At 49.9% G+C, this 20,188-nt stretch overlaps 1 protein-coding gene across 1 annotated transcript in view; it reads left to right on the top strand.

Moving 5' to 3' along the window:
- Nucleotides 1–4,597: 4,597 nt before the first annotated feature.
- Nucleotides 4,598–20,188, top strand: part of Adcy1 (adenylate cyclase 1) — a 144,645-nt gene continuing 129,054 nt past the window's right edge. Inside the window, exon 1 of the mRNA XM_027938399.2 lies at nucleotides 4,598–5,236. Within this exon, the coding sequence (XP_027794200.2) occupies nucleotides 4,598–5,236 (639 nt within the window). The remainder of the gene's footprint in view (nucleotides 5,237–20,188) is intronic.

The raw sequence follows: 20,188 nt of genomic DNA on the forward strand, positions 1-20,188 counted from the left end.
CTGATCTCTCCCAGCAGCTTCATAAGGGAGATTTTGTTCCTAAATATGAAGTGGCAATGGAGTTGCACCCACTCCTCCAAATCTCTGACCAAGTCAGTAGAAATTAGTGAACTCTCCACCAATAGAATTTGGGTAAGTTGGCTTTCCCAGCTATTATGGTCACTAATCAGATGCCTAATTTTGTTGTAAGAATCTGAATGACCCTTGCCCATTTCTATGTATAGAAAACACTGAATTGTTACAAGGAAAACTGTCTTTATTCTACATATACCAAGTGCAGGTTTGTTGTGCATGTGGACCTTTCTTTCCATGACACCTAGGGAGCTAGGCACGAACTCCCAGATCCACAGTGAAGGAGTCAAAGCACAGGTTAAGTATCTTATTTAAAGTTATGCAGTTGGGATGGGTAGCACCAGGATACTAGCCCAGCCATATGACTCAGGGTCCACACTCTTTTAGCCATGACACCACATGGCTGCTTGGTGGAGTCTGTGTGCTGAATCTGGGTCAGATGGGCTGAGGCTCCAGGTTGAACCCACTCAGCATCACCCCCATGATGCTGCAATTCATTTAGTTTCTTCAAAGGCCAGGGCCCTCTGCAGTGGTGAGGCTTTCAATACAAAGATAGACAGGAGAGATTAATTACTAAATGGTGAAAAGCAAAGGGATGTCCAGTGGCATTATTGCTCAAAAAGCCCTCAAAGAGGTCAGCAGCTCCCTGTACTAACATGAAACAAGATTTTGAATCCCAGCCGCCTTCATGTGAACAAGGGTGCCCAAATTGTCCCCACCCCCTGTTTGAGGGAGATACTGGGGATTGAATTCAGAGGCACTCGACTACTGAGCCACATCCCCAGTCGTATTTTGTATTTTATTTAGAGATAGGGTCTCACTGAATTGCTTAGCTCCTTGCTTTTGCTGAGGTTGGCTTTAAACTCATGATCATCCTGCCTCAGCCTCCTGAGCCGCTGGGATTATAGGCAGGCACCACCACACCCGGCATGTGTTTGTTTTTATTAGGAGGAAAGTGTATGCTGTGGTGACGCAGAGGTAACAGATGCTGGCCCTCACAGGCATGTGCACACCAAGTGGCTGACGGCGCTGACTTCTGATGAGGGAGGCAGGTGCTCCCCAGAAGAACAGAATTTCTCACCATGATTCTCAAATCCCCTTGGCTATTGTTCAATATGTACTCACTGCAGCATGGAACACGATCCAGGACAGACCACATGCAAGTGTAATAATTGTCAGCATCCCTTAACAAAGCACCACAGACCGGGCAGCTTCACCCACAGAGCTGCCTCGCAGTTCTGGAGGCGGTCAGTGTCCAGATTTCCCATTTTTATAAGGACATCAATCATATTGGAGGGGGGGCCTCCTGCAATCTAGCACAGCTTCCTCTTAACTAATTATATCAGCAATGACCCTATTTTCAGGTAAGGCCACATTCTGAGGTGCTGGAGGTTAACTTCATCGTATGAATTTTGGAGGAGATGCAACTTGACCTGTTATACCCACCAAGAGTACAGGGTGTAACATTTCACTATACTGAACATTAACTTTCCTGTTGTTCCTGGTTGCAAAGTGTCCATTTGAAAGTTTTCACCTTCCAACCTGGTAAATGGGGAGAGAGTATTAAAAACATCTGCATACAAGTCCACACCAACAAAAACAACTGTGAGTTCTTGTCCCTCCTGAGATTTAACAAAAGGGGTTGGAGTGAGGAGTTCTATTCTTTGGCCAGACTCTGGCATGTCCCTTTTGTGACTTGTGGCCATCTCCCAAACATCTCTATGTCTTTGACTCTTCGTTAACAAAATGGGGGTGATAAAAGTTTCTTTCCAAGACACCATAGAGGTCAATGGTACAACAGGTATGAGAATGATGGAGAAGCAACTTGGTACCCTGTAGCCCTGGATACTTTATTTAAAGACTGGCATGTGTGGCAGTGAGCAAAGGGTATTGTACCCTTGGGCAACCTTTTTCTCAAACTTGAATATAAATCCTTTCAGGCTTTCTGGATGGCAGCTGATGCCAACCCTACCAAAGAAACTTTTATTTTTCTTTTTACCAAATAAATTTTTTGAATAAGGAAAGAGGTAAGAACCAACAGGTGCAAGAGGGTACTACTGATCTATGAAATTTGTACCCAGATAACTTTATCGCATTTCTCTCATTTTCATGTAATTTGATCATCTTTGGACATTATTCAGCTTTGCTTTTAAAAAATCATTAAAATATCAAACCACACCATTTAACAAGAGAATATGTACTTTGATACTTGAACAATTTTGTAAATTTTGCTATTTGGGACGAGGTGATGAAAATGGTGCTTTTTCAAGTGGGCCAGGTCATTTCCCCAGTGTCAGTTGCTACCCTCCACAGGCTGTACCCCAAAGAGGGGAGGACAAATGACCACAAAATGAGGTTACAGAGTGGTAGTTGTGAAACTTCATGGAAGGGTAGGGACTGTGGGTGCTTCACAGGGCCAGGAAGGCTTTCCAGAGAAGGTCACCTGCTGAGGAGTCATTCCAGAAAGCAGAACTAGCTGGTCACCAAGTGTTTCCTGAAGGCCTTAGGTATGAGCTATTGGGTAGATGGGTTGGGAACATGCTCCTACTTTAGGCAAAGACCATGAGGCATCATTATCCTCAACTCTCTGGTAGAAGCAGGTGAAAAGAAAGTTGATAGGTGACCATGTTGAACCTTTTACAAAAATGGCAATTCATGGAGCTCAAGCTAATACTAGTGCCAAAGAAAATGGAAACACCAATTCTAATCCTTGGGCCCATATAACAGAATGTGGGCAGTGGATTCCAAGCTATTAGAATTCTGGGATCTTCTAAAATAGACCATTACCTGGACAGAATCAATTAAATCAGAGATTCTGTATGGTGCCTCCTGAAGTGTGCTTAACCTCTTCTGGTTACCAGTATTTCTTTCTTTCTTTCTTCTTCTTCTTCTTTTTTTTTTAATCACATTGGTCATGCAGTCACACATCACATATATACACACAGTAATAATAATGTCTGTTTCATTCTACTATCCTTCCTATCTCCCCAACCCCTCCCCTCCCCCCATCACTTCTCTCTACCTAATCTAGGGTAATGCCATTCTTTTTTTTCTCAAGTATTCATACATGTATTTTGTATAACAATGAGGGTCTCCTTCCACCATCCATGCAATTCCCTTTCTCCCTCCCTTTCCCTCCCACCCCTCTTCCCTACTAGAGGTAATCTTCTTCCCATGCTCTTCCTCTTTTCCCCATTTTGAGTCACCCCCCCCCCCATATCAGAGAAGACATTCGGCATTTGTTTTTTGAGGATTGGCTAACTTCACTAGCATAATCTGCTCTAATGCCATCCATTTCCCTGCAAATGCCATGATCTTATTATTTTTAGTGCTGAGTAATATTCCATTGTGTATATATGCCACATTTTTTTTATCCATTATTTCATGGGACTCTTAGTTCTTGGTTTATCCGCATGATCGTAGAGGGGGCAATTACCTGGGATTTTCGCTAAAGGAGGACAGAATTAACGACCCTAGGGCTCCATTCTGAAGTATCAGCACAAAGTTCTCTCACCTCCAGTAAATATAACCCCATGCGCTAGTGGGACTCTCCCTACCACTTACCCTTCTGAAAATAGAAAGTATCTCTCCCTCATTTGGGCATCCACCTTGTCCTTAGGGCAAACAGCACCGCTGTCTCATCTGTAATCTCTCCCCTAACCCCTGCACCTACACCTCACATCGTGTTCCCTGGACAGAGCAGTGCCAGGACCCTATTCTGGCTTAGTTCCGCAATAGAAATGACCCCTCAGGCGGAACCCCAGGGGTTCTGCCTCTGGAATTTCATCCAGCCCCTCCCCACACCTCCCCGCCTGCAGCTCCTGCCCGCTCCCGCACACCCAGAGGAGCCCTGGAAGGATCCTCCATAAAAGATCCCCGCGTGCGGACTGAGGGGCCCGGGTTCGAATGCCATAGGCCACTGCCACTCTCCTCTCCGCTCTGGGAAGGGGTGGGGAAGCGGTTCTTTTTGGTTACACCCGGCCATGACTCTGGGTCCACAGCCCGAGCCCCGGCTCTTTTCGAGTGACCTGTTTTTATTTGGGGAGGGGGAACACATTTGGCAAGACTACCTCTCCCACCACGAGAAATTTCAGCGTTTTTAGCGTTCCAAAAGACTCCCAGGGGGTGGGTTCTACTGTGCACGGGTGGGGAAACTGAGGCTCAGAGGGATAAGGGAGGTGCCAAGGTCACGCGACCCCTTTGACGGGCGGGGACGTGGGGCGCTGAGTTGGGACGCGGGCCGTGCGCATCCAGGACCGCTGCTCCCGGGGCTCGGCTGTCGCAGCGCGGTCGCCTCGGAGGACCGCGGCCGGGGCGCGGGCGGGCGCCAGTGCGCAGGCGCGGCGGGCGGGAGGGGACGCGCTCGGGGCGCGCGCGCTGGGCAGCCGGCGCCCCAACTCCGCCCGCCCCGCGCCCCGGCGCCTAGCCGCCCGCCGCCCGCCCGCCCAGGCGCCGCCGCCCGCGCCCCGGCGCCCCGGGCCGGCGAGGGGCGCGCCCGTAGCCGCTGCCGCTGCATGGCGCTGAGATGGCGGGGGCGCCGCGCGGCCGAGGCGGCGGCGGAGGCGGCGCGGGCGAGCCCGGGGGCGCCGAGCGGGCGGCCGGGCCGGGCGGTCGGCGCGGGCTCCGGGCGTGCGGCGAGGAGTTCGCGTGCCCCGAGCTGGAGGCGCTGTTCCGCGGCTACACTCTGCGGCTGGAGCAGGCAGCCACGCTGAAGGCGCTGGCTGTGCTTAGCCTGCTAGCGGGCGCGCTGGCACTGGTCGAGCTGCTAGGTGCGCCGGGGCCCGCGCCCGGCCTGACCAAGGGGTCGCACCCGGTGCACTGCGTCCTCTTCCTGGCGCTGCTCGTGGTCACCAATGTCCGGTCCCTGCAGGTGCCCCAGCTACAGCAGGTCGGTCAGCTGGCGCTGCTCTTCAGTCTCACCTTCGCGCTGCTGTGCTGCCCCTTCGCGCTGGGTGGCCCCGCCAGGGGCTCTGCCGGGGCGGCTGCGGGGTCAGCCGCCGCGGAACAGGGGGTTTGGCAGCTCCTTTTGGTCACCTTCGTTTCCTATGCCTTGCTGCCCGTGCGCAGCCTGCTGGCCATCGGCTTTGGGCTCGTGGTGGCTGCCTCGCACTTACTGGTCACAGCCACCTTGGTCCCCGCCAAGCGCCCGCGTCTCTGGAGGACGGTAAGTGCTGCCACGCGCCCCCCTCCCTCGTTTTCCTTTTGGTCTGAGACACACCTGCCTAGCGGGACTGGGAGTGCCCAGAGTTGGGCGCGCTTTTTCCTACCCGGCGGGTGGGGAAACTGAGGTGCTAAATGGGGGGTGGTTGTTCAAGGTCACTCAACAAGCTGGGGACGCAGTAGGGACTAGCACTTAGCCCGGGCTTTTTCCCGAGATAGCGTCCACAAAGCGGCTCTGGGCGTGCGATGTGGAGACGCGAGACAGGTGTGGAGAAGGGGAGGATTGGCCAAGGTCGGGCGGATGGTGAGCGTTCAGGAGGGGCAAGAGTAGGATTCACTACTGTTTCACTAAACCCATCCTTACAGAGGGTGAAAGTGGGAAGGGGCGCGGGCTCCAGGCCGGGCTCCTCCTTTGGAGTGCAGCCCGAGGCTCCTCCCTCGCTTGCCTGGAGCGCGTTTGGGGCTCACCTCTCATCCCTGAGGACCCGGGGTAGAAGGGGGGGGGGGACTTTGTCGTCCCGTGTGGACCCGCCATGGTCCAAAAGGAGCAGGGTTTTGCCAAGGTCACACACCTCCAGTTCCTCCCGCCCCACTCCACGATCGCCCTGACCCTGGCTCCGCAACGCTGGAACTTTGTCACTGTCTTCCCAGCTTGGCGGGAGTGGTGGTTGCAAGGACAAGGACGCAGGACGTCTGACTCCTGCGGGCTCCTCTGGACTCTGAAAGCGTCTGTTTCTATCAGGCCACCCCACCCTGATGGGAGATGGACCAAGCGACTTTGCTCCCAGGGATATGGGGAGCTTTCCCTGGTGCCCACACCACTTGGTGCAGAGGGATGGTTTTGTTTTTGTCTCTGACTGCAGTTTAGCAGGAGGGTGGTGTGAACCAGATGGGTTGGGGATCCCCTCTAAGGAAAGAACGTGGCTGTGTGTTGGGGGGGGGGGCAGATGGGGAGAGAAGGGGGGGGGGCAAAGGGGAAGCTTGACAGAGGGAAATTCCAAATTGGGCAAGAATAACGTGGTGGGGGAGGTGTGTGAGATAGTGTGTTAGACAGTATTGCCTGGGGGACCAACAGGATCATCCCCCAAAGACCCAGAGGATCTGAAGACCAACACCCAAGACACTGATAGGAGGGCCAACACTTGGGCAGAGGGGCCATGGGATGCACAACTAGGCACAGGGCAGGCACATCTGGCTTGCAATTTAAGGTCAGAGAGAGACTGGAATGTGCTCAGACCCATGGCAAAGAGCACAGGAGGAAAAAGGGAGAATGTGTAGAGCAGAACTGGCAAGGAGGGGGTTGGGAGTGGGAGAAGGAGAAGTAGGGGTGAGGACCAGAGTTAGAGAATAGGGGAGGAGAAAGGCAGAAAAGAGAGGAACAAAACCATAGGGTTGTGTGTGGGGGTAGTGTTCTCCAGCATGCCCCTCTACTGCCTCCTCTGGGCAGCGCCTGAGCTTTCTATGACCATTCTCAGAAGGATCCTCCCATGACTCCCTGGCCCCTCTTCTACCTCTATTTAGCCTCATGCTGGTCCTCACAGCCAGACTGTATCCACAAGATAACCTCCCCATTCTGAGGGGGAGGAAGGACAGATGCCAGGAAAGCTAGGAGGTGGGAAGGGGACCAGGGATCCCATCAGGCTATGCTTCCCTTGTGCACATCTGGGAGTCAACAGGTGCCATAAAAGGCTGTGTAATTGTTTTCTTTTAAAAGAATTTTCCCTTGTAGCCTCAAGGCATTCCTTTCAGAGAAAAGGTTATAAAAGAGAAGGGGAGACTATAGTAGTGTCTTTGCCCCTCCCCATGGTGTAAGAGGAGCCCCTGTTACTCTGGGGGGAGGGCAAGAGAAAGCCTATCCTGGGGGCAAGGATTCTTAGCAGATACAGGCTACTAGCTCCCCTGGCAATGTAAACCCCTCCCTCACCAAGTCTTGGTTTCCCCACCTATATAAAGGGATAGCAGTCCCTCTGCAGTGCAGTGTAGCCAAGGAGAAAAATCCATAGTGGAAAAGCACATATTGGAAATCTTCTGCCACTTCTAATCATTTTGGCCTCAAGAATGTTCGTATACCACACTACAGGTTGGTAGGATATTGACAAATAGGTGGAGATCAATGCAGAGAAACCTATAGTGAGGAGGGGCTAGGTGATCCCTCAGGGATTTTTGTCTTCTTCAAAGTTCTTCTGTAAAGCCTGTCCTTAATGAGCTCTGCAACTTTGTGCTTGAGATGAGGGAGAAAGGTGGCACTTGCATTAGGGAGCAATGGCATTTCTGCTCCTCCTCTCTGCTTTTCTGCTGCCTCCCATTGGGCCTGTCACCCTGCAGTGCACTCACCTGCTGACAGTGCTTCCTTCTCAGCTGTGAACTCTAGGGAGGCAGTAACCATGCAGGCAAGGGGTGGATCCCCCAAAGAGACTGAAAGGTGGACAGAATGAGGGGTGTTGTCCCTGCTGCATATGTAGCAGGGTGTTGCTAGTGCTGAGCCCCATGAAAGCACCAGGAAAGCACTAGCTGTCTCCAGAGTCAGGTCAATGTTCTTAGCAGAGTGGTGCTTTCCCCGGATCTCAGACCCAAGTGCTTTCTTGTCAAGGATAGCCCTGAAGAAGCCTGGAGAAAGTCTGCACTTTACACAAGGGCCTGGGTTCATTCAAGTCCCTGCTCTGTGCAATGGAACATGTCTCTTTTCAGTCACTGCCTGTCTGCAAGGAGGCTCCTGGAGCTCCTACAGCATTCCTGTGCCACTTCTGGTGGACTAGGCTCTGAGTATGTGGCCCCTATGCTCTAGGGCATCTAGTTCCTCTTACACAGAACCCAGGCCAGCCCTAGGACACTGGGAGGTGGAGAGAAGTGGAAGCCAGGTACATGGCTATTCACATGTAGCTAGTACTAGCCCCTCCCCCAAAGGGTGTGCTTGATACTGATGCCCTGGAGAGCACAGAGGTCTTTAGGGAAATGGCCTTATTCCCCCTGAGACCCAGCAGAGAGGAAGTGCCCTTAACTGTGCCCTGAGTTCTTCCCTCTTTCAGTCCCTTGCTCTCAGGTCATTCATGTACCTAAACAAAATACATTTTTGTTTTGTTTAATTGGGCTACTGTTGGAATTGATAGCATCCTGTTTAAAAGCATTTATGGGAAAAGGCTGGCCAGGTGGACTGGAGAGTGTTGGAGTTGGCTGGAGATGAATGAAGCACCCTGTGAGCTGTGGGACATTGTGGGTGGGCAAGAAGTGGGAATGGGATGGGCCCTCTGATGATGCCCCTCACTCTAGGTACTAATAAAGTCTCTGAGGGAGGAGGTGACAGACTCTTTGATGTGGACATTTCAGGGTTACCAAGGGAGTGGTGGGAGTTGGGAAAAAAAAGCAGGAGTGTGTTGGAAAAGGTCCTTGCCCTGGAATACTAGTGAAGGGCAAAGGGAACCTTGGGAGAATGGTGCCCTGTACTGGGCTCACTGGCTCAAGGTCCCTTCCCTCAGTGGTCCTTCTCCTGCCCTGCCCACTCCTGTGTGTAGAGCAAAGAAGGCAGACCCCGCCTCTCCTAGCTCTGAGCTTCCTCCCTGTGCTACCTTGCTCTGCACCTCCCCCAAATGCTTGCTTTTTGTCTGCTGTGAGTCAGGATTACTGCTATTATTTTTTTATTTTTGAAGTGGCAGAGGTCTATTGCCTTGTACACAATATGTGTCAATATGGTTACCTTTCATTACAAAGGGAATATATTTTGGTTTCTGCTGAGTTCCTAACCACAGGCAGAATAAAAGAAACCACATTATCACAGATGTCTGCATGACCCCATCCCTGCCTGCCATCAGAGCTATCAGCATTCCCTTTTTGGGGCTTACCATGGTTTTGGATGCTGTCCCTTTCCTGTCTCTGAGGGATAGAGGGCCAGGGCTGAGCTCCCTGGCTTGATAGGTTCCTGCAGGGGTGGAGCCGGGTGGCTCAGATGTTGATAGACAGGTGGGCTTGTGCAACACCCCTGCACTTCAGGGGTGTTGGTGTAGCAGTGTGACCTGGGGCACAGGATGATCCCCCTGCTTCAGTTTCCTCCACTGTCAGTGGGAACAGTTGTTCATTCTGCAGGTTTGTAGGACAGATGCATCTTCCAGATACTGTATGTGGATTGTGTGGCGGGCATTCTTCCTCTTGCCTGCGCCATCGGGGCTCAGTGGCAGGGGAGCAGCCATGCCACTTACTCTCAGCAGCTGTTCCTAGCTGGTGACCTGCTAGTTTGATTTAGTGAACCTGAACTGTCAAGCGTCAGAGTGAAGCTGGTCTAGATCACATGCTAGGAGAGACCCCATGATGCAGATAGCAGTCCTCTGTCTGTTCTTTATCAACTGTAACGGCAGGAGTAGGACAGCACAGTTAGAGTGGGCCATATGGCTCTAATGGAGGTGGTGTCCCCATGGAGAGAGCCTGTGTGTGTCCATCCTGTCAGGCTGGCCCTTTTCCAGCCAGCCAGGTAGCATGGGAGGCTGCAGTGGCAGGGCCCCAGTGTGGACAGGAAGAGCAGTGTAGCTTTTCTTAGGGGAGAACCTGTTCTCACAGCCACAGGCTTCTGTTTATCTTAGGGTCTGAATGAGGTAAGGGGCAGAGTATTCTGCTCTGCAGGATGCTGCTTTACGCTGGCTGAGGATGTGAATCATGTCTGTTCCACTCCTTCATGCTCTCACACACATGCACACATGTCTACCCATCCACCCTACCACACCCATTCCCACACAAACACTTATATATATATATATATATATATATATATATATATATATATATATATACACACATACACACACACACACACACAAGTCAGTCATTCTTACACTTACACTCATAACACTTGATGCACATACCCACACAAGCACCTGTGTGCATTTACACTCATTTTCACACTTGTACACATTTACGTGTACATGTATAAATATACACACACACTCATGCACTTATGATCTCACAACACTTATGCACACACAAGCACACTCATAAACTAACACACATTTGCACACATACATTCATACATCCACATAAACATACCTACCTGCACACTTACACTCATTCCTTTTCATATACCACACTTTTATTGATATGCACCTCTTTTTGTGTGTGTATGTGGTGCTGGGAATTGAACACAGGACCTCACGCAATCAAGGCAAGTGCTCTGCCACTGAGGTGCATCCCCAGCCCTTTTTATTTTGAGATAGAATCCTGCTAAGTTGTCCAGCCTGGCTTATAATTTGGAATCCCTGTGCCTCAGCCTCCCAAGTATCTGGGATTACAGGTGTGCACCACCACACCTGGCTAATGTGCACCTCTTTTGGGGGGAGATGCTCCACCTTTATCTCTAAAAGAGATGCAGCACCCCCCAAAGGGTGCTATATGCCTCTAGTCTCAGTAGTTCCTGGGCAGAGAACCCAGCTGAGGCCTACCTCCTTTACCTCCAATTCCATGACCTTGGGCAACCCAGGGTCTATAGAGCAAGGATACAAAGCTCAGTCCTTGCCTGGATCAAGGAGATTGGGTATGTCCAGGTGAGACTTGAGGGCCATGGGGACAGTAACTAGGGGTAGGACCCCAGAGCCCTAGGTGGGGAAGGGAGTGGGACCTCCTACTACTTGACCTAGGCCAAGGTGAGCCTGCCTTCTCTGTCTCCCCCAGCCCATCCATGGCAGTAGTCCCTTCAGTTGTGTGAGGTCCTTTTGTTTCTCCTGTCCTCCTCCTTCCCTGGGCTTCTTCCCCTGTCCTTTTAAACTCATCATCTTCCTGTACTTTCTTCTCAGATGGGCACCAGCAGCCTATGTGTTCTTAACCCAAAAGGCCCCACCTTGTCCTTCCCATGTGCTGTGCAGACACACAAGTCTCAGGAAGAGAATGGGGGCCAACCTAGGGGCTGAGCTCTGGCTTTGTCCTGAAGGCAGCACAGAGCCTGATGATCTTCTCCCTGGGTTGGACGGAAGCAGGGCCTGCTTTGATCTCTAGCTGAGTATTTGCCCCACCTTTTATCAAGGCTGAGAAGAAAGCTCAGAGTTGAGGGAGGGTTGTACTACCTGATTCCCAAGCCTTGACATGATTTTGCAGAGCCTGGATGCAGTGCTTGGGGTGGTGCCCTATGTGGTACCTGTATGCATGTGCGTGTGCATGTGTGTTTGTGTGTGTGCATGTGTGCTCATGCATGTGCCTGCTTATTTACACATTGAAATGTACATGGGTGCATGTTCATGTGTGTCTCTGCACAGCCATGTCCATGTGTTCACATATTTGTGTGTGTTTTGTGTGCATGCATTCATGCATGTATAATTGTGTGTGCACATGTGTGCAGAACACTTGGTAACATTCAGGGGACCCCAGGGATAGATGGATAGGAAGCCACCCGTGGTGTAATAGGGTCCCTAGATGTATCAGGAGTTCTATCCCATCCTCTGAGCCCTGCAGAGGAGAAATTCTTCCCTGGTAGCACATTTTGAATCTGAACACAACTTTTGTTTTCACTCTAAAATACAGACCAACCCTTTTCTCAGAGTACAGTGTTCCCCTCTCCAAGTAGATTCTCCAGCCTTCATAAGTGGCCCAGTCTGAGACAGTGCTCATGCACATACATATGCATGGTGCTTGGCTGGCCCAACTCCCTCCCTGGTGCTTGGCCACCTCAGTGCCCTTTTCTTAGCAGTGTGGTTCATCTGATTGATGTCATTTCACATGCTGTGTATGGTGCATACCCACTGCTTTGACCCCTGAAGCTTTGATGTTTCTGATAGATGGGATATTGTTGCTCACCTAGTGGTCTGTGGGGCTCAAGGGACCACATGGCCAAGGATGGAGATGTGGGATATACACGTGGGGCAAGGAGGATGGCCAGGTCATGGTAGTGCCCTGACTGAGTTAGCATGCCTGGCCACTTTTTGCTGTCGGATCCTGGCTGTGGTCCGTAGGCTAGCTCTGTTCAACAGTCCTGATGGCCTTCTTGACCTCTTGACTCTGCTCTTTCCTTGCAGCAGGCCCTGGTCTGTCTTGGTAAATCTGTATAATGCCGCATTCTTTGGAAGGTACCTCCCTGTCCCAAAGTACCTGTTTGTACAAAGTTGGGTCTAGAGGTCTTAGCCTGTGGTTGGCATTCAGCCTTTCCAAGAGAAGAATCACTGTGGGACATCTATCTGTCTGCCTGCCTATACCATCAGGAGGGCTGCTTCTCAGCCTGTGGGGTGCCTGTGGGTTTTCTTAGCTCTAACATCCAATCCTTGGAAACAGTGTTATCATAGCAAGTGGACATCTGAGTCTTCTTGGGAGGGCAGTGGAAAGTTTGAGACTCAGCAGTTGCAGGTATGCATTGGGAGTTGGGCAGCCACTCCAAAACATCCTGCTCCTTAAGGGAACTTGCAGCAGTGAGCATTCTGAGTGGTCACTGTAGGTGTGCACTATGCACCTGCCAGCCTGGGGAGCCTGTACTGGAACGAGCCTGGTGATGCTATTCTTGGAGATGGTTAGTGTATTTCTCTTGGTGCTTTTGCCTGCATCTGTCTTAGAAGAGAAATAACCTCCTGTTAAGAAAACTTGTTGCCTTCCTAAATCAAAGTGAAGGATCTGAACAACTGGCTCCTTGAACTTGTTTTCCATGACAGCTATTTTCTCCAATTCTGTGTGCCCTGCTGAGTGAACAATGAACTGAATGATCACGATTTAGGAATCATTGGTTTATCCTGTAGGTTTGAAAATATCTTTGATGTTTACTTATTTTTTTTTTAATCTCCACTTTTGGACATCACAAATGTTTCCTGAGCACTGATCATGAGCTGGGTGCTGGGTAGTAGGGTCTTTTCCCTGATGGGACCCTGTGGAGTGGTCATATCTTGGGTATAGTTCGTTCAAAGGTCAGCAATGCACAGAGCCACTGTTGGTGTCCAGGTATTTGAAGGGTTTGGGGTGTGGAGACATCACAGATGCTATGGATGGGGGCGGGGACGTGTCTGAAGTGGGACTGTCTGAAGGCCTGGTGGGTGAGCTTGAGTCAGAGTTATCCTCTCTGCAAGGCTCAGTTGGTCCTCTGGGAATATGTGTGTTGAGCTCTGGGGTGAGCTGCTTGTCTCTGCTAGGAACTGTCCTGGGATGCTCACTGCTTAGGGCCTCAGATCTGAGTCTCTGCCTTTAGTTCTTAACTTTCCTAAGATGCCTGAGCCACTGTGCACATGTACACCTTTTCCTCTCTCTCTCCTTAGTTAAAAACATAGGTGTACATGATGTGCGAGGAGAGAGGGGCACTGTGAGGGAGCAGGTGGCAAGTACAGCTCCTGCATGGGACCATAGCACCTGGGACTCCCTTGGCCTTGGGGGGCCAGGGTTATACAAGAAATATAGTGCCTGTTTCCCCAGCTCTGTGAGAATCCATTTCTTCACAAGGCAGAAACCCGTGGACAGAAGCTCTCTGGAGACTCCCCAGATTTTCCCTCCCTCCCTCCCTCCCTCCCTCCCTTCCTTCCTTCCTTCCTTCCTTCCTGTTATTAAACTTGTTTTTATTTTACTTTTATTATGGGAAATTCAAACATACCCAAAAGTAGAGAGATGGGCAGGTGATTCCTTGAGTACTTGTCACCAGCTCCAGCAGTGATCAGCATTCTGCCAAACCTCTCTCAAATGATGCTAATTCTAAAACACTTATTAATTCAAAAACAGACAACTAGCAAGCAATTAGGTTAATTTAAAAACATACTTGTGCATGATGTTGCAAAAGCAGCTACTGTTCAAAGAAAATAACACTACATTTTCCACCCAGCCATTGATGGATGCCCATAGGCAGGACTGAGGGGCCTGTGGATGAGGTGGGGCTGACCCCACCGACCAGATGCCCACAAGTCTGGGAAAAACTGATGGCAGTCAGTGTATTTGTGATGAGAATGTGTCCAGTGTGGTGTGGGGAGCAGTGTGCAGGATCAGCCTCTTCTCTGGAGGTGGCTAAAGCCCTGTGTGCTGATGTGAGAAAGCACTTCCTGGATCAGGGTCTTGTGTCCTGCCTGCATACGCTTTTCTGGCAGAAGCTGGTCTGGGTCAGCCCCCATTGGTTTCTTCATCCCCACAGTGTTGCATATGCTGCCCAGGCTCCATGTCCAAAGTGAGTGTAGCCCAGGCAGCTATGGGTTGAAACTGGAGCAGGTTCAATGGTGAGGTTTGCATATTGAGTAGGGTAATGTTAAATGGGGATACTACAAGATGAGAGAGGACTACCCAGCCCAATCCAAGGATCAGGAGGTCTCTAAGTGAAGGAGGGAAACCTGCAGACAGGCTGCAGCAAGGGGAGAGGTCTTGAGAGTATGATCTGCCTAGCACCATGTGCTGAACACATGGTGGCGTATGTAGAGCAGGACATGGACTCATGCATGTTCACAAGCTTGAATACCTGTGTGGAGCATGGTGGGCAGAGAAAGGGTGAGCTTAGTTCTTGACAATCTCCAGCATGCCAGGGATGTAGGGCTCTGCCCAGAGGATCTTTTGTCAAGCAGACTCCATCCAGTTGCATCCCAGTGTGGGTTGTGCTGGCCAGTGTGGGGGTAGAGAAGTGGGTGGCTTGGGGCCCTCAGGCAGGAATTGATGAAAGTGAGGTGATAGAGAGGGAGGTCAAGGGACTCACAGGTTCTGGACTGGGCAGTGGCACCTGCTCCTGGATGTGGATAGGGTCTCATGGGTAGGTACCAGGGAGTGTGAGATAATGATGTCAGGTTGGGACAGGCCTTTGCTTCAGGGACTGTGGGACATCTCAAGGCTGCCCCAGGTGCTAGTGCAGTGACTTTGAGGGTTCTCTATCCAGTGGCTATTCCATGTCTGGTGGTTTGTCTTCTCATGTTTATTCTGGGGTGCTGGGTTTTCTGCAGGAAGCCCTGGGAGGGGAGTGCCCTCATCACACCGTGCCACTTCCACATCTGTCAATGTGACTTGTCACCATTGAGCTGCTATGATTGCTGCCAGGCTTCTCCACACCCTGAAGTGCTCCATTTTTATCTTTCTTTTCCACATCATGCTCTTTGAGAGGAAGCAGTGTGCCCAGCCCACACTTAGGGAGTAGGGAGTTTACCTCCTGGAGGGCGGAGTCGTGGCGGATGACTTGGAATGCGCCCAGGGTTTGCCTGTTTGTCTCTTATCCTTTGTTCACATTTTATTCAGCCATTGGTTTCTATCAGTATGGACTTGTGGATGTTTATTTTTCACTTTGGGTTGCTACTTCATTTTGTGGCTCAGATTGTCCCAGCTCTGGCTACACAAAACTCTTTCATCTTTATTCTGTGTCCTCTGACACACCCCATCGTTGTACATGTGTGACTTTTTAAAAGCCTTGCCTTGCTTTGTGGCACTACATGATGCTCCAGGTTCCTGTCATTATGTTCTCTGCCCCAGCCCAAGAAGGCAACCCTTGTTTCTTCTCTTGGAGGTTTGTATTATATCATGATGTGGGCCCTGGGTGTCCTCATTGCTATTGGGGTGCCTTTGCTTCTGTCAGCAGACAGAACTAGAAAATACACACCCATGCATACTTTTGCAGATATTTGTGTTTGTGCCCATTCATGTCTGAATTGAACTGAATATAAGTTCACCTGATGTCTCAAACTCTAACTTGCTACTTCACAGACCATTCTAGCCTCCTCCCTCACCAGCTTGCAGTCCCCTCCTGCAGTGAGGAGCTGGCTCTTGTGATGTTTTGGGTTTAATGCCCAAGTACATAGAAAGGGCCTCCTGCTCATGGGACCCTCTCCTTAAATGTAACTTGTGGAGCCTCACTGAGCTGGTTCTTCAGGAAGCCCTTCTTCCCCAGGCTCTGCCTGCTGGGTGGGTCCCTTGAGGCTTCTGTGCTCATCCCTGAATGGGTGGGTTCACCCTTTGGTGTTGCCAGCCAGCCTTGCATCCTGTTGGGGAGAGGACCAAATGTAGCATTCTTAAACTCTTGCTGACCTCTCTAAGGTGGGAGTTCTGGTCTAGGTGTTGGATCTGCCTCCCTCACTGGGGCATTGTTTGGGCAGGTCCTTGGACCACTGCAGACGAGTACACAGGCATCTTGGTGCCTGGGAGATCCTGTCCTCTCTTCTGTACTCAGTGTGTCTGTCTAAAGAATGAGATCTGTGATCAGTGGGACAGGATGTGGTGGGGGATGTAAGGGAGGATGGGGAATAGTTTCCAGTGCTTCCCCCATCCCAATAGACTCTCAGCAGAGTGGCTCTGCTGTGCTACACACTGAGCTTCCATCTGTCTGGGTGGAGGTCATCAGGAATGTCTGGGACATCAGCTTGATCTTTGGTGGTCCACAAAGAGCTTCCTGAGCGCACGGGGCAGAAGTTGTATTATGGTGTGGAACATGCACGTGATGGTTAGATGGGGGCTCCTTTCTTTATATAGCAGTAAACCGAGGGTCCTCAACCATGCTACACTCCTTGGATACATCCATTCATGAGACCTAGGCTCACAGTGTAGGAGCCCACAGTGACCTAGACACTAAGAAATGATTAGGAGAAAACTAACTGAAGAAGGAATAGGGATTGTTTAGAAGGAGAGGGAGGGATGGTAGAGAGGGTGTCCATACTGAGACTAGCAGCTTGGGTCCTCTCTGTGCTGGGCTGCCATAGAACCCATGGGTACAGAGGTGGCATGCATACCACCTGGACCAGATTGCCTTTGAGGAAGGCCAGAATTGAATCCACTGCTCCAGCAGTGACCAGTCAGCAGGGTAGGAGCCAGGCTTCCTCTGCCTTCAGTTCAGCAGCTGGTGGGGTCTTTTCCTTTGGATCCACTTGGTAGGTTAGGGATAGTCTATAATGACTTGTCAGTCATTTTGATACACAAATGCTCCAGCTGATTTTTATGCCCCTGACTCCACTTTCATATACTGTAAAATGAGTCCATTGTGTTCTAGGGGGAAATCATGGGAGAAAGGAAGCTTAGATATGGACAAATCTCAAAAGGGAGGTTTTATTCTTAATCATAGTTTTTATTTTAAGGGCTGGGGTCTGCCTGCCTTTCATTTCCTTTAGACTGTGAATGGTATGCTTTTGTGCAGGCCCTTCTTCTGGCCTTATCAACTCACCTGATGGCCTGGCTCCTTCCTCTGGCCCTTTCCAGATGCCTGTGGTGCCCGGCGACCAGCCAGTTCTCCTTTCAGCATCCATCTGTTTCAACAGTTTGCTGCATTGTACTGAGAAGTGCTGCTGCCCCTCAGGCCCCACCTGCCCTGCCTGGCCTCTCAACTTTTAGCTACTGCTCTTGTCTTCTGTTGAGGGCAAGGGGAGGATAAGGCCATGGCCCTCTGGGGCCTTCTAGGTCATCTGCCCAGTGCCCTTGATGTCCATCCCAGTTTGCTGAGGGTCCTGCAAAGTCTCTGAAGTACTGGCCACCCAATGTTCCATCTCCAGGGCTGTTGGGAGCAGCAGACAAGGCTGGAGGGAATTAGCAAAGTGTGTCCTTGCACCAGGAGAACAGACTGCCAGGGAACCATCTATAGGAATGCTAAGGGTGTAATCAGAAATGCTGGTCAGAACTTTACTTTCAAGGATTTTACTATGACTAGGACAAAATAATGGAAACCACAGGAAATGCAATTGAAGATCGAGGTTTCATGAAAGAAAACATCCATTTGCAGCAGTTATCTTGAGTTTTTTAACATGGCAATTCAGAGCACCTAATACATTATAAGATGCTCTCTGTCCTTCCTATTCATGGAAAAAGTTGGGTCTAATCCTATCCACTCTGTGATGAAGCTCAATAAAAGGCGTGGAAAGAAAAGAGAAATGGCCAATATTTAGGTCACAGTGTAAGAGAAGTCAGGGGTTGTATGGATATATTCAGGTCACAATGGCATGTCAGGGTCACAGATGTTCAGGTCACATTGAGATGTTCAGGGTCATAGTGAGATGCTCAGGGTCTTATGGAGATGTTCAAGGTCGCAGTGAGATGTTCATGGTGGCATGGAGAATTTAGAGTTATATTAAAATTTTCAGGTCACATTGAGATGTTCAGGGTCACAGTGAGATGCTCACGGTCTTATGGAGATGTTCAAGGTCACAGTGAGATGTTCATGGTGGCATGGAGAATTTACAATTATAAAATTTTCAGGTCACATTGAGATTTTCAGGTTATAGCGAAATGTTCAGTATTGCATGGAGATGTTTGGGTCACAGCATTGCTTGGGGTCACAGGTAGATTTTCAAAGTCACATGGAAATGTTCGAGGTCACACATTCTCTCAGGTTATGGTGAGATGGTCAGGGTCACTTTGTACAATCAGTGTCGTAATGGGGATTTCAGGGTCACCATGATGACTTTCAGGGACCTGGAAAGAACCATATCATTGGGTGTTGTATTAGGCAACTTTTGACCACTGTGAGAAAATACCTGAGAAAATCAACTTAGAGGAAGAAAGATTAATTTTGGCTCATGGTTTCAAAGGTTTCATTCTGTGTTCACTTGGCATCCATTATTTCTGGGCGTGTGTGGGATGGTGCAGTGAAATATAGCTGCTCACGTAATGGCAGCCAGGAAATAGAGAGAGAGTGTGTGTGTGTGTCAGAAAGGGGCTGGGGGACAAGTATAGCCTTCAAGGACCACCTCCTCCACTGGGCCCCACCTCCCAAAGTTTCTACCATCTCCCAGTAGTGCCACAGGTTGGTGATCAAGTCTTTAACCCATGGCCTTCAGGAGACATTTTAGACCCAAACCATAGCAGATGTCTTTCCACCTTCTCTGACCCTTTCATGAAGATCACCTTCCCACTGTCCTGCTGGAGGAGGCTGTGGTCAGGGTGTTGACATCTAGGAAGGACAACCAACTAACTCTGCATTTTGTGGTTGATGCCAGCTCCACTTGGTGAGGTGGACATGTGCTTGACTTCACCGGGTGGGTCTTGCTATACAAAGACCAGCTCTATGGGGGTAGAGGAAGGTTCATGTACAGGATGGCCATTCTGTGGGGCCTGTAGATTCATGTTCCTCATCCTCTCTTCTGGTCACATCTTTGAGAATGCTCTAATGTGTTTCTAGAGTACATGTGGCTGTTGATCCCAGGATTGTATTTTCAGCCTTTGGGCGCATCATTAGAGGAGTAAAAGAGTAAATTGAGGCACAATAAAAATTTAAAGAGTTTGGCAGGTGCAATTCATGAATTGAAAAACACTGAATCAAAAGAGGTTTAATTTTTTTTCCTTTTGGTATTGTGGATCATGCAATCTAGGAAAGCAATGGGCTAATGTTCTGATAACAAAGCGTTGAATTTAAGGGCGATTGAAGAAGCAAAATAAAGAAATAGTCTGGTGGCAGTTATATTGCTGCTTATTTGATTTCCACCATTGGAAAGTTCCTCAATAAACTGTTTATTCTATTGGTTGAGCTTATGTTCTATTTTCTTTTAGTATAGGTACACATGAAACAGCTCAAGTTAAGGTTTGCCTGTGTTTGCAAATCAAGCCAAGGGTAAGGTCACTTATGAGGCCTGACTGGCTTTGTTGGCTCAGGGTATCTTTAGTCCTGGTCCCCATTTTAATTTGCTTTAGCCGAGGTCATCTCATACACCTCAAGTTCAAAGGTGCCCAAACCCTGAATCTGTCTTCTCTCTGTGGACCTGTCCCTGTCTTGGCTGTCCTACCTGCTCCCTAGTCAGTTCTCCCTTCCTGTAGGTCCTCCCACCCTATCAGGGCAACTTTTCCATTTCTCTTGGGAGTTATCTCAATGGACACCTGCTCCATGTGCCACTGTGTTTGTGTTACATTTGTTCTCTGTTTAATAGTGTGTGGCACACAGTTGCGACTCAGGGTATTTGTGGCTAATCTGTAAAAAGCAGTGACATTTGGAAACTGGATTTCTACTCCCTGGGGCAGCGGTAGAAATGCCAGGTTTAATCAGACATAGAAATTGTTCACTTTTACAGCCGAATGGTAGACCCTTGTTTCACACAGTGCTTGTAAACTATATTGGGTAGAAGGTGGGCATCCCCTGCTGGGAGGTGGG

The sequence above is a fragment of the Marmota flaviventris genome, chromosome 1 (genome assembly GCF_047511675.1).
Source record: "Marmota flaviventris isolate mMarFla1 chromosome 1, mMarFla1.hap1, whole genome shotgun sequence".
NCBI lineage: Eukaryota > Metazoa > Chordata > Mammalia > Rodentia > Sciuridae > Marmota > Marmota flaviventris.